Raw genomic sequence first — 15,333 nt, 5'->3', positions numbered from 1 at the left:
TTTTCAATTATGACATGAGGCAAATAGTTCCCCTCCTTTAAAAAAGCAAAAACTGAGGCTTAGAAATGTTAAAAAACTTCTCCAAAGTCGTACAGCTGCTCAGTGGTAGGTGTGACTTAAGAATCCATATTCAAGGCCGGGCGTGGTGGCTCAAGCCTGTAATCCCAGCACTTTGGGAGGCCGAGACGGGCGGATCACAAGGTCAGGAGATCGAGACCATCCTGGCGAACACAGTGAAACCCCGTCTCTACTAAAAATACAAAAAACTAGCCGGGCGAGGTGGCGGGCGCCTGTAGTCCCAGCTACTTGGGAGGCTGAGGCAGGAGAATGGCGGGAACCCGGGAGGCAGAGCTTGCAGTGAGCTGAGATCCGGCCACTGCACTCCAGCCTGGGCGACAGAAAAAGACTCCGCCTCAAAAAAAAAAAAAAAAGAATCCATATTCTTTCCACTGCTGTATGACATGACTGAGCCATGTGCTTCCCTGTGGTCAGGGAATGTGTGGCTTCACGTGATTTCTACCCTGAGTTATTCAGAAACAATTAACTGATTCCTCTCATACATCCTGCATAAGTTTCATTTATATCCCAACTTGCACCAGGCTGACCTTGGCAACACTTCCATGGAAGTCAGAGCTGATGGCTTTTTTGAGAAAAAGGATATGAAAAAAAAGATGAGAAGGCAAGACACTCAGAAACCAAGCCCCTTTCCCAAAATGACAAAGAAAAGCAAATTCCCATTGGGAGCAGGAACAGGATCTAAGGACCCTATCTGGTGAGTCACATGTACTAACTAAAGCACAAGGTCTGAGAGTTGGAATTAACCATATTGGGGATGTCCCCTAAGGAGACAAATCAGCCCCAAAGTGTTCCAGATCTGTAAATGAAATTTGGATTGATTAAGAAACAGCTTGGCATCTCTCCTCTCCAAGTACAAAACCCTGCGTTTTCAACCCTGTTCCAGTGCCAGGTCTGCTCCTTGACTGAGCTGCATCATTCCAGGCTCAGTCTCGGCACAAGCCACCACAATCCCCTCCTTCTTTCCATTTCTATAGTAGGACGGTAAGGGTCATGCACAGGTTCCTCGCTTCCTGCTACAGTCTTCACATATATGTGGGCTTCTTGTGCTCCCATCGTATTCTTCTCATGTGTGGGTGATCTAGGATTCTTAAGGAAACAAATAGGTTTTTTAAAAAATGACTGCAGAGAATTCTTCCATACAAGATGGACTAACAGCAACCACATTTACCCTCCCACCTGAAATAACCAAAATCAGACACAACATTTGAAGCAATAGTTTTCAAGACATTAGACAACAGGCAAGGAAGGACAGTGGTCCTTGAGAGACAGAAAACAAATGAGGAGAGACCCATAATTGCCTGCTCTTACTGCTTTGGGAGAGCTTTCAGGCCACTCAACTATCTTTTGTTTATTGTTAATAAAGTATCTCATTTTTTGTCTTTTAACTTTTAATCTATTTGTGAATTTATATTTAAAGTGAGTTTTGTAGGCATCATATGGTTGGACCTTGTTTTTATAACCAGTCTGAATATCTCTTCCTGTTAATTCGGGTATCTAGACTATTTACATTTAATGTGATCATTGATATGGTTGGGTTTAAATCTACCATCTTGCTATTTATTTTCTGTTTGTTCTACCTATCTGTTTGTTGTGTCTTTTTAACTCTTTTTCTACTTTATTTCATATAGATTTTAGAAGGACCTCATTAAGTTCCATGAAAAAAATTGATTGGGATTTGTTTTGAAATTACATTTATTATATAGATTAGCATTGTTTGACATTGTAATATTATTAACACTTTCTATCCAGGAGCATGGTATATAACCCCCATTATTTAGGTATTATTTAATAGTTTTTTTAACCAAAGTTTTATTATTTTCCATAAAGGTATTACATATTTTTGTTAGATTTATTCCATAGCATTCTACATATTTTTATTACCAATTACCATCACAAAATGGTAATTTTTAAAATCACTTTTTCTAATTATTGTTGATGTTGAAAGTGTAAATTACTTTTGTATATTGATTTTTGTATTCAGTAAATTTGTTAAAATTTCTCGTTAATTCAAGTAATTTTTCTGTAGATTTAGCTTTTCTTTTCTTTTCTTTCTTTTTTTTTTTTTTTTTTGAGACGAAGTCTCACTCTTGTCCCCCAGGCTGGAGTGCAGTGGTGCGATCTCGGCTCACTGCAACCTCCGCCTCCCAGGTTCAAGCGATTCTCCTGCCTCAGCCCCTCTGAGTAGCTAGGATTGCAGGCACTTGCCACCACACCTGGCTAATTTTTGTGTTTTTAGTAGAGATGGAGTGTCACCATGTTGGCCAGGCTGGTCTAGAACTCCTGACCTCGGTGATCCACCCGCCTTGGCCTCCCAAAGTGCTGAGATTACAGGCGTGAGCCACTGCACGCAGCCAGATTTAGCTTTTATATGTCGACAATCATATCATCTGCAAATAATCACAATTTTGTTTCTTCCTTTTCAGTGTTATATTTTCTAATTTTTTGTTTTTGAGATGGAGTCTCACTCTTGTCACCCAGGCTAGAGTGCAATGGTGCGATCTCAGCTCACTGCAACCTCCACCTCCTGGATTCAAGCAATTCTCTTCCCTCAGCCTCCCGAGTAGCTGGGATTACAGTTGCCTGCCACCACACCCAGCTAATTTTTTGTATTTTTAGTAGACACGGGGTTTCACCATATTGGCCAGGCTGGTCTCAAACTCCTGACCTCAGGTGATCCACCAGCTTCAGTCTCCCAAAGTGCTGGGATTACAGGCATGAGCCACTGCACCAGGCTTATACTGTCTAATTTTTTAAAATCCTACTTCATTGACTAGGATCTAAAGTATAATATTGAATAGAAGTGGTGTTAGTGAACATCCTTGTTTTATTTCTGATCTAAAGAGAATGTTTTCTACATTTTACTGTTAGGTATGACATTAGCTGTATTTTTTTTAAAAAGACATCTTCTTTCAAGTGAAGGAAGTTCCCATTCTATTTTTAGTTTGCTGAGAGTTCATATCACTGTTACATTTTTTTTGAGATGGTCATGTGAGTTTTCCATTTTAGTTTGTCAGTAAAATAAATTATATTAAATTGATTTTCTGCCGGGCGCGGTGGCTCAAGCCTGTAATCCCAGCACTTTGGGAGGCCGAGACGGGTGGATCACGAGGTCAGGAGATCGAGACCATCCTGGCTAACACGGTGAAACCCCGTCTCTACTAAAAATACAAAAAACTAGCCGGGCGAGGTGGCGGGCGCCTGTAGTCCCAGCTACTCGGGAGGCTGAGGCAGGAGAATGGCGTGAACCCGGGAGGCGGAGCTTGCAGTGAGCTGAGATCCGGCCACTGCACTCCAGCCCAGGCGACAGAGCAAGACTCCGTCTCAAAAAAAAAAAAAAAAAAAATTGATTTTCTAATATTAAAGGAAGCTTGAATTTCTGTTCAGCCAATAAAAATGCACTGAGAATCTTCTTTGTGCTTGAACTTCCTCTTGGTCATCTCCTTTCCACATGTGCTCATACTGTGCTTCTTTTGTGCGTGAAAGGCTTTAAAACACTTAGCTTGTTTACTGTGTGAATGGTATATAGAGAGTATAACCAAGAGTTCTTACCTCAGATATCTTGGGATTGTCATCAATTTCTGAAATTTCACATGGTCTGTCACTTTCCTAAATTGGAAAAAATAATAATAATAAAAGAAAGAAAGAAAAAGAAGTGAAGGGGCATAGCATTTGACCATAACTATGATTAAAATCAGTGGTTTTTAAATCTGAGTGTGCATTAGAACAAACAAAACAAACACAGAGACATCTAATAACATCCCCACCTCAAACCAAACCAAACCCATACCCAAGCCAAGAAATATCATTGTGAGTTATCCAAAAATAATCCAGGGTGAGAGTAGAGATGAAACAATATTGGCCATGAGTTAATAATTGGCTTCATTATACTCTCCTCTCTATTTTAGTATAAGTTTGAAATTATAATTAAAAAGTTGTTTTTGTTTTTTTCAAGATCAGTGCCACAGCTTTGTCATCCAGAAATTCTGATTTAATTGGCTTTGGTGATTGGAAATTTTGAGCTTCCTAAGTAATTTTAAAGTGCACTAGAGGTTGAGAAACTATTAACAATACCACCACTAACCACAACACTTCTTAATGTGCTTCAAATTTACAGCTTGTCGACTCATCTTTACATGTAAAGATGTTCATCATCCATTATCTCATTTCATCCTTAGAACTTTCCCTACCTCTTAAAATAGGGAGGATAGTTTCTATGACTCCTGTTTTGGCGTTGAACTAACCAAGTTGTCCAGGATCATATAAATCATAAAGGGGCAGAGTCTGGTTTAGAACCTGAATTTTCCATCTCTTAATTAATGCTTACCCATATGATAACAACTGTGAATGCGAATAAATAGAGAATGGAGTTAGAACCCAGAGTCCATGTGACACAGTTCTGTCACAACCATGGAACCTTGTTGGATATGGGTCTAGGTGGCCTTTGAATTCTAAACACAGTCCCCAGAACAGTCTGGCATTGGGGGCATGGATTGGATGGGGAGGATATAGATTCCCTTGTGAATTATACATGTTCAGATGCGTGAAAAAGGCAAAGATAGATAGAGCCACGTACTTCTGGATACATTCCTACCATGGACACCTCAGCCCCTCTTCGTCTCCTATCTTTCCTAACATTATCTCGATCCTCTCTTTGTGAAGCTTGTGCGCTTTTGTTTCTCAACTTTAGAAAGCACACCCACTGTACAGACATGTGTTTGCCATGGCAACAGACATCCCTCTCCACTGCTACTTTTTGTTACCCCAAATACTATCCTTGCCAGGAATTCCTCAACTGACCTGAAGGTTTTATGACAAATCAGCTCTGTTTGGTGCCTAATGTCGTGTCTGCAATGGAAATTATGGCCCAGAAACTTCCAGCATCCTGTGCTCAGGAAATAGACATGGGCCCTGAATTCTGACACCCTTAGTCCAAAAGCCAGTTCACTGAAATACTGCCTGCCTACACATCTGGACCCAAAGAAGCTGGTAATCACCTCCATGGCCTCAATGCTGCTTCTTCTTCGGTGAATCAAAGTAAATAGTAAAGCCACCAGCAGGGCTGTGGCCACCAGGGATGGGATGCTCGCCGCTAATCCAAGAGAGGGCCCGCAGTTCTGGCACAGAATGAAAAGCACAGGGTCAGGGGAAGCCCAGAGTCTTCAAGAATAAAGGAAAAATTCAATAGAATAAAAATAAAACAAAAAATCTGCATGGATCACAAACATCATCTACAAAATCAAAAGGGTAATGAAGTACTGTGCAAAAATGTTTGTAACACACATGAGAAATGACTTACTTTCATAGGACTTAATTTAAACAGTTTAAATCTATTGGAAAGGGTAATGATCAAGCAGAAAAATGAGCAAAGGATACAAACAGGTATTCTTTAGAACAGAAATACAAATGTCTCCTCAATATAGGAAAAGCTGAGATACAATTCAGAGCAACAATTAGATGCCATTTTCGCCTGTTTGGCTAAAAATAAAGGCTTTTATTATATACCACACTTTTTTTTTTTTTTTTTGAGATTGAGTCTCGCTCAGTTGCCCAGGCTGGAGTGCAATGGCACAGTCTCGGCTCACTGCACCCTCCACCTCCTGGATTCAAATGATTCTTCTTCTTCAGTCTCCCAAGTAGCTGGGACTACCGGCACGTGCCACCACACTCAGCTAATTTTTGTATTTTTAGTAGAGACAAGGTTTCACTATATTGGCCAGGCTGATCTCTAACTCCTGACCTCATGATCTGCCCGCCTTGGCCTCCCAAAGTGCTGGGATTACAGGCGTGAGCCACTGTGCCCAGCCATACCACAATATTTTAATATGAATTTTAAAAAATTTATTTGCACTTAATGTAAAGGACGAGTTAATGGGTGCGGCACACCAACATGGCACATGTATACATGTGTAACAAACCTGCAGGTTGTCCACATCTACCCTAGAATTTCAAGTATAATAAAAAATAAATAAATAAAAGTGACCTTTAGCCTTTCAAAAAAAATTTATTTGCACTAAATGCATTAACCAATTAATTTTCAAATTCCTATTTTGCTTTGACTGGAGTGGAAATAGTCATGCTTTTAGTCGCATAAGTTTTCAGATTTGCAGACTATCTGGAAATATTGAAGATAATCTGCAGAATCCCTATAAAAGTGCAACTCATTTAATAATGGATTCATCTTCACTTTTGGGGGGAATTGATTTTATTGAAGAATAATAAAAGTATATGAATCATAAATATATAAGCTGATGACTTTTCACATGAGGAATACATCCATAAGGCCAACACCCAGATCAAGAAACAAAACATTAGCAGCATCTCAGGATCTCCCTCAAATCGCTTCCAGCCTCCTTGTACATGACCACTATTCTGAAATCTATTGCCATAGAGTAGTTTTGTCTGTTTTTCAGCATAATATAGATGCAAATATAAGATATACACTCCTTGTGTCTGGCTTCTTTTGCTCAATACTTTGTGAAATCCATCTGTGATTTTGCATGTTCTCCCTCACTTTTGAGCTGAACTGGTCAAGAATAATTGTTGAGCCAGATTTTGTGCTTAGTGACAGTTCACCTATCAAACTTTAAAGCTCAAAACAAATACACAAGACGGATGGAGCATTATTATTATCCCCATTTTATAAATTTAAGTGTTATAGTTACCGTTTCTTTCCCACTTGTAACAGGAGAGGATGTCTGTATGGAAAAAGAACATATATTGTAAAATAACAAAAAGTCTATAGAATACACATTATATAAGACAATCTGCCAAAAGTTAGGCCACAAAGCCTAAAGTTTATCCCTTTGCTAAACTTTCTGTTAACAACTACCAAACAGAACCTAACTTGATTGCTTCCCAGGTAAGAACTGGAATAAAATTTGGCTACCAGGAGAAAAGAATTAGGAAATTCAGGCAATGCCTTCATTATTCACCCTGCAGATGTGCCGTGACACATTTTACAACTCAAAAGGGCTTCCTTGTGTCCCAGTCAGCACACCTGGCACACTTTGGGCCTACTTGTCCCCATTGCTAGAAGGGAAACACATATAAATACTGGTGGAAGCAAGGCTCTTTAAGGAAGCCTTGCTTGTTTTCAAGTAAGTATGTGATGAAGCAAATGGCAGAAGTTGTCAAATACCCATGCTCCTGGGGATAATTCCACATGAAACGAATGCATTACATGCTTCTGGTTCACCTCTTAAGCAAGGTTATTGGATTTCACTCATCTATAAGATATTTCAGGCGAGAGTTTACCTTGATTAAGAAATCTAAAGGAACAAAGTTCTGCATGAGAAACTACGTAAACCACACTAAGTGGTATGCTATGGGATTAAGAGCACAGGTCCTGGGCTCACACTGCCTGCCATAGAACAGTCATTTCTCCATTCACAAGATAAGGGGCTGCCTGTCTCCATCTATACAATATCTACAGGGATAGTAGTAGCTGCCTCTAGGGTTATTAGGAGGATCGAATGAGGAGCAGAAGTATGAACTCTTGTTATCCCTTTACACTTTGCAAAGCTCTGTCCAGATCTGTTATTTATTTAATACTCTCAGCAATCTCATCGAGTATATTGGAGTCCTGGGGCTTGGACTTTTGAAAATTATTAACTCCATTTTACAAAAAAAAAGTAATAGATCTCAGAGAAGTTACGGGATTTGTCCAAGGTTTCACAGATAATCATAACTCTAATCTAAACTTGGGTGTTTGACTTCCAAGCCCAGACCTCTTTCCCAGAGAGCTCCCATCAAAAGAAGGTTTTGATGACCAGGCACTGACACGTGGTACTTAAATGGTTGTACTTTGACCTAATCACAATCTCCCCCATCCCCACATTACTTTAATCCTGCATTTCCCTAAGGTGTTCTGTTTCTAAGGGTAGTAGGAAGAATCAGCCATTGTTTCAGGTAAGAGTTCCTGTCTTCAGAGTACAGAAATATATTTAGGGTGGCTTTGACCAAAAAGAAAAAAACAAGGAAGGTGTTAACCCTAAGAATATAGTAGTGTCCCATGGAGCCCAAGGACAGGTGAGAAGCTGGTTTCTCCAGGGACTGGAGCTGGGAACGGGGAACTTGTGTGAACTGAAGGCACACTCCTTTCTCCTTCACTCCGGAGCAGCATGGCCTTCTGCCTACACTGTTCTCTGATGTTTGCTTCTCTCTTTCTCTTCAGATGAATTTTTCTGCCCTCATAAACTTCTGCTAATTGTACCAGCTAATGCCATGGAGCACTTAGGATGTGCCAGGCTGTTCAAGAATTTTTCCCATATTGACTTATTTATTCTATACAACTGCCAGTGAACACTAATGGGACTATGACGATCTCATTTTACAGATGAGAGGAGCGAGGCACAGAGAAGTGAAGCAACTTGTGTGAGGTCACACAGCCCTAGGTGACACCCCCCCTCAAGCAGTCTGGCTCTGGGATCCATGCTCTTAACCACTGTGCTACATGGCCTCTATGGCCTAACGCAGTGTCTTAGCCCCATTTTTCATACTTGACAGTTCAGTATAGACTGAACTGACAAATTGACTGAACTTGACATTTCAGTCCTCAGCAGGGACTGGCCAGCAGGGAGCCCTGTTCCAAACTCCCCACAGAGATCCAGGTGTCCACCTCTGTCCCACTTCCCAGGGCACTGGCATTCCCAGGCTACCCAGCTGCACTGAAGTGGAAGGGTTATGCAGGAGAAATGTGACTTCCAGGCAGGATGACCTACCATCCCCATTGTCCAGAGCGCTGCCCAGGACTTTCGGTGCTAAAAACAGACAACACCAGGCAAAGCAAGATGGTTGGTTGCTCTACACGGGATCAAAGGGGTGAAGAGACAGTTCTCAGAGAAATGAACTGTTAACCACGAAAGTACTCCAAAGGGTGATGACTGGCCACATAAGGGCCCTCTTCTATCCTACTCACCCCCACTCCCCAAGAAATGGCTTCTTGCTTCTCTGCATTCTCTTGATGTGACAGGCCAAGATAACACAGAATCTGGAGTGTCTATGGACCTGCTGGGTTCCGACAGCCAGGGGAAAGTTCCAGCAGTGATGGAAGGGAAAGGTTTTAACAGGAAAAGGAGGAAGAATTAGGGAATTTGCCTGAAGCCAACAGGCAGAAGCTGAAGCAGGGAAGCAGAGCAAGTTGGGGAAGTTCAGAAGTGCCCCCTACCAAAGGCTGGAGCAGGTGCCAGTGTATTCAGTTCACAGAGGTCTGGGCAGACAGTGGTGGGCACCACAGGTCCAGCAATAAGTCACCAGGTTCTAACCTGATGCTACTCTCTAGAACTGTGCCCCCATGTTTCAGTAAAACGAGCACTGGCTTAGGAGTCCTCTTACGAGTAAGAATCAGTTTATTCTCTTTGAATAATCATACAACTTATCAGAAAAATGTGGCACAGCCAAGCCCACTAAAAAACTGGGCCAGAAAAATGCCTTGCTCAACCATAGCAGCACTGCTGATCCGATAACAACCTTGGCTGTTAGTGTTATCTACATGCAATGTGCAAACAGAAGATGGAGGATCAGCTGTGGACCGAAACTCTACCACTGACAGTTGAAAACCTCAATTTTGATTTGCAACTAAATGCCATAATCAAGAGCCATAAAATGTTCATTCTTGTTGACCCAATCACTCTCATTTTAGAATACATACAAGGAAATTACCTTAAATGCAGACGAGAATTCTCTATAATGCCATGTATCACAAAGTTATTCCTAATGATAGTTAATCAACTAAAGAAATAATTAACTTGAAAAAATATTGTGCGATCATAATATGATCACATGATTATGTGATCAACCATATAACAGTTATGGTTATAATGACTAGTGGAGGACATTTAGATATAAAATTATATAGAGAGTAAGGAAACGATAGTACAAAGCAACAAAAGTCAAAATTTATGTAACGTCAAGCAGGACAGGAAGGGGTTATACCAGTTTTCTGCTGATGAGAGTTTAGATGTTTTATTGCTGTTGTTGTTTTCCTATTTTCGTTTTCAAAATGTGTATTTATAAATTTTATAATGGAAATAAATTATCTCAGCATCTCTCAACTATTCCTGAGTGCGTTTTGAAAGTCTATGTAAATGGCTGGGCGCGGTGGCTCACACCTATCATCCCAGCACTTTGGGAGGCTGAGGTGGGCAGATCACCTGAGGTCAGGAGTTTGAGACCAGCCTGGCCAACATGGCAAAATCCCATCTCTACTAAAAAAGTGCAAAAATTAGCCGGGCATGGTGCTGCGCGCCCATAATCCCAGCTACTTGGGAGGTTGAGGCAAGAGAATCGCTTGAACCCAAGAGATGGAAGTTGCAGTGAGTCAAGATCATGCCACTGCACTCCAGCCAGGGTGACAGAGCAAGACCTTGTCTCCAAAAAAAAAAAAAAAAGAAAGAGAAAGAAAGAAAGAAAGAAAAGAAAGTCTGTGTGACTTATCACCATGTGTGAGGTTTATGTGAGCTCTGGAGATCTACTGTAAATTCTGCACTGGTCTTCTCTGCGTTGCCTGGTGAATGGGGGCTGCTGTACTTACTGTGTTCGCCGGCAAGGTGAAGTTCAGTGAAAAACTCTGCAAGATAGAAGTAAATATTAAAGCTCCCAGGGATGGTCAGCAAGCCCCTGACTTCCTCAAATTCACTGACCCTGGTGGATTCCGAGAGGTCGTTGATCCTATAGACTCAGCCAGCCCCCATCATCATGTCCAATCTGGGCCCCAAAAGAAGGAAGGGGAGGAAAGAAGCCTGTCATGAATTCCTCCCTCAGCATCAAGTCAGTCTTGCCACCACCCTCAACCAGGTCCTGAACCAGGATCAGATGAAGAGGCAGCCTGCAAGGCTATTGCCTGAGGGGTCCCATTCATAAGGGCCCCAAACACTTACTAGAAATTCAGCAAAATGCTAAAATTATGTTTATTCCCCTAGAACTCCTTTGAGAGAGAAAACTGGTGAATTTAGAAGTACTTTGTGTTTTCTCCTTGGAGTAGAAGGTAAGACCCCCAAAGGGCATGGTCTGACAAGAACACCTGATCCTTACCTGGGGAAGGCAAGGCTTCTGTTTTTGCTGCATCTGAGGCAGAGGTTCTAGGCTGCTGGAGCTGAAGTGGCCAGGAGGACAGGGGAGCAGCAAACCCTTCTCTTTCCTCCCCTCACTTAGTAGCTGGTCTCATCTCTCCCGCATATATGGAGTCCAAATTTAAAGATCGTGGGCTCAATGGAGCACCAAATAGCCTGCCCAGGGCCTCAGGTGGCTCCTTTCTTCTCCCTGTCCCCAGCCCCTGTTACTCCAGCCTTTCCAGGCTGCTCCTTACCAAGTCCCTTCCGTACCTAGGTTGGAATGATGGGTGGATCTGTTCTGACTCAGCCGGTGAAACTATTTTCCCCTCTTTCCGTGGGTGGAAGTGGTCTTGTTCCCACTTTCTGCACTCTCAGCCCTTTGGGTCCAGCCGCCCTGGATGAATGCCTCCTGGCTGGGCCCTCCTTCAGCCTTGGCCTCCCTGACCCCCAGAGATTTCCCTGGGCTTGGCCTATACCACAGCTCCCCATCTTTCCAGCATCCCAAGACCAGATTCTGTCATTCTAGAAACAATGCATTTACTAAGTTTTAAAATTAAATGTTATCCAACAAGAGGAATGTTGTGAAACATTAAAGAATCCAAAGGAATCGTGTTTCACACCTGAATTACCTGAAAGATCATCTCTCTCAAAATCCTCATTTTCCAGCAGAGGAAACTGAAACCCAGGGACTCATCAAAAATCACCTCATGGACAAATGAGAACAGTTAGAGCCTATGTCTCAAAACCAGTCAATGGGCTCTGGTCTATGTGACTCAACCCCAACCCGAAAGACAGTAACAGAGGAGCTCACCCCAACACAGGCAAACTGACAAAACACCTGTTTCAGCTGACTTACTGATGGGTTGGAATTCAGATGGGTTAATGAACAAGAAAATCTTTTGTGAACCAGAAGTGTTTCAAGCACGTAGAATGGGTAAGTCCCCCTAGCTTTTGCCTCATATATTATGTCCTTCAATCAAGGTGGCCCTGCTCAGCTAGCACGCTTCAGTGGTGACTCTGCTCACTTCTCTGCCTCTTGGCAATAGGACACCCACATTTTATAGAAAGTAAACCAAGCCTCAAGAATTTGAACAGGTTTCCCAAGTCCAAACAACTACTTAGCCGTCACCAGAACCTGAGAGTCCTGGTGACAACCTCTTTCTACCCCTCTGCAGGGCTTCCAAGCAACTCCAATAGTCTCTGTGGATGAATCAGAGCACCCAGGCCGACAGCACTGTGCACCTCTGCTTCTGGGATGATGCTGGAACACAGGGACGTCTGGGCCTCTTAGGTCAGGGGCCTCTTGCTTGAGGGACCTAACCACCTCTCTTCACACTAGCACTAAACCAACAGGTGCTGCAAGGACACTGGATGGTCGCTGCACTGAATGCAGCTGCCCAGAGCCTTATCTCATCAGTGGGCACTGAGGACTGATGTCAGCAGCCCTAAGACAAAGCTTCCTTTGGGAGGACAGCAGAAGAGGGCGTGCAGCAACAAGTGGGCCATGCATGCGTTGTTTATCAACATTTGGATGACGGAGATTTTGGCCAATTTTAGAAAGACACTCATATTTTGTAGAAACACAGTACAGTGCTCTCATGGAGAGAAAAACATCGCACAAATTGGGGTGGAGAAGAATCTGATGCAGTGCCCTTCAGAGACACAGTTGAGTAGGGTGATGCAACCCTGGGCTTGGAGCCACCTGATCTAGATTCGAGTCCAGACTTAGCCACTTAGGAGCTGTGTAGTCTTGAATAAGTCACTCAAACTCTCTGGTCTCCATTTTCTCACAAAAAATCTATTCTCCAAGGCTCAGTTTTCCCATTCTCAAAATGGGATGCTATTAACTTGCCTTGCCCACTTCACAAGATAAGACCCAAGGGAATACCGTAATATCATCTGTGGCAGCTCCTTTCTCCTAAACTGTAAAATGCTCTCTGTGTCTTAGGGATCACGTGGTAGCATATTCTTTATGGCCTGGCCAGCACAGAGCTAAGGATAGGAAAGTTCTTGTGGAATGGAATTGCAAGCATGAGTTAGCAATAATCAAAGTACTAAAATTTGATATAATACAATTATTGCTTACTGCTATTCTGAGCACTATGCAATATCCACACAATGATTTTGAAGGTGCTTTGGGATCTCAGTGGCTGAACATCCTTCATTATAAGTTTGCAGTTTGTGAGAGAAAGGAGGAAGAAACAGGATAAAAACTTACTGCTATTGAAGGTATGCCGGGTATAAGAGCCTGTACTCACAACCTCCCCATGAAGGGAGCACTATTATTCCTATATTATACCTGTGGAAACTGAGACCAAGATAGGTTTTTGCTCACCAGCTTATAAGTGGTAGAGATCAGGTTAGATTACAGATCTTCCTAACTCCAAAGACTGAGTTCTACTCCTTTTAATAATCCTTTCTGTGAGAAAAAAAAAAAATATTCCACAAGAAAGAGAGATCATGCAATATTTTTCTTTTTGTGTCTGGCTGATTTCACTTAGCATAATGTCCTCCAGGTCCAAATAGGACAAACATGGCAAATGGCAGGGGCTCCTCCTATTCTGAAGCTAATATTCAGTTGTATATATACATATAAACCACAGTCCCTTTACCCATTCATCCACTGATGGACACCTACGTTGTTTCCATAATTCTTTAGTAAATCACAGAACCCTCTTCTGTTTTCTCTTCTAACTTAGCAAACTTCATTTGACTGAGTCACAACCAAACATGTATCACAAGTAAACAAGAAAGATGGAAAATTTCTGATCAGTGATGACCATCCATGTCGCTGATAATGGAACAAAAAGCCAGATTAAACAGGTAAGACAGATAAAATCGCTGATCAGATCCATTGCTTCAACCAGAAAGTGAACATAAATTAAACATCTACTCTGCACTCTTGTATGTGGGGGTGGGGGTTTAAAAACAAACCTTAATATCAAAATAAAAGACAGACAAGATCAGCAAATATTCAGTGAGAAGTTTAAAAAAGTATTAGTATTTTGCATATACGAAAATAATTTAAAATCAAGTCCGTTTGCTTCATTGTACATTTCATTGAATTAGGAGATGTGAGCTTTAGAAGCCTGGAAATTGTTTCTTATAGTAAGCAATGAAAGTTTGATTGAGAAGAGATGCCAGCTCTCACTTACCATTTCTGACAGTCTCCCAAGAACCTTCTTCGTACACTGCCTTTGGCAAGCTCCTTTCTCACTGGCGTTATTGGCTTGTGTCTTTCATTTGTAGGAACAGTTAGCTAACAAAGCTGCAGAGGCAGGCTGAGAGGTGGCTCCAAGAGAACCCTAGTCAAGCCATTTATGGTCAGGGGAGTAGCCAAGCCCTCAGTCCATCCCTCGGGAAAGATGAGCTGCTGCTCCATGGCCACTGTGTATGGCCTGGTTCACCCACCCTCTTTGCCTTGATGTTTTGTCCTTCTTACTTTTCAGGCTGCTTTCTTGGCTATACCTCCATCTCAGCAAAGAAGCCACAGCTGGCCTGAGAGCTTGGGGCCTTCTGCAGCCTGTAGCTCTTTGGAAACAATGGGTTACACAAGGCTGAGGCTGGCCACTCTATCCCCAGCTAACAGGAGCCCACATTAACCATGTTACTGCTCATGATGGAGTCAATGTGTTACATGGACAACAGCATGGACGTTCAGGATGTCTGGAGGAGCGGTGGGGTCCCATTCTGTTGCAGGAGTAGCACTGCTGGGGGCTCCAGCCGCCTCAGGGTGCTGCACTCCCTGGACAATGAACTGCCTGATGTGAGTTTGGCCTCACATCCTCTTTGTTTTTGCATTTTGGGTGAGAAGCTCTCTAGACCTGGAGGAAGCCATGGACTTGGGCTGCTTTTAACTTACAATTTCCCTGTTAGGGATTTGCCTCTTTAAAATGGTGAATGAGTTGCCAATAAAACCACAGAATTAAACCAATAATTTGACCATTGAAATGAAAACCGCTGTGAAAGGAGCAGACGGAGTGTAAGGAGAGAGCGACTCAAGTGAGAGAGGAGGCCATTGCTTTAGATGACTCTGGGAGATGGCACTGAAGCTGTGCATGAAAGATGAGAAGAGGGCAGACATGTGAAGGGTTGAGGGAGGACAGTCCCAGGCAGAAACCACAGCAAATGCTAAGCCCTGCAAGCTTGGTGCACTCGCAGAACCCGAAGGAGTGAGTTTTAGCCCTTTTGATGCAGCACGGGA

The 15,333-nt window shown here is 42.5% G+C and overlaps 1 protein-coding gene across 1 annotated transcript; it reads right to left on the bottom strand.

Annotated features, from left to right (window-relative positions):
* Positions 1-435: 435 nt before the first annotated feature.
* On the bottom strand, positions 436-14,491 carry OPALIN (oligodendrocytic myelin paranodal and inner loop protein). Its single transcript, XM_033187353.1, has 6 exons — positions 14,285-14,491; positions 10,610-10,645; positions 6,741-6,773; positions 5,073-5,192; positions 3,628-3,684; positions 436-1,164 (listed from the first exon to the last, which is right to left on the bottom strand). Exons 1-6 carry the CDS (start codon positions 14,285-14,287, stop codon positions 991-993), a joined length of 423 nt encoding a protein of 140 aa, XP_033043244.1. The 5' UTR covers positions 14,288-14,491; the 3' UTR covers positions 436-990.
* Positions 14,492-15,333: the final 842 nt, after the last annotated feature.

Source organism: Trachypithecus francoisi, unplaced genomic scaffold (genome assembly GCF_009764315.1).
Source record: "Trachypithecus francoisi isolate TF-2019V2 unplaced genomic scaffold, Tfra_2.0 Contig01579, whole genome shotgun sequence".
Lineage (NCBI taxonomy): Eukaryota > Metazoa > Chordata > Mammalia > Primates > Cercopithecidae > Trachypithecus > Trachypithecus francoisi.
This window is presented reverse-complemented; position numbering and strand designations above follow the sequence as displayed.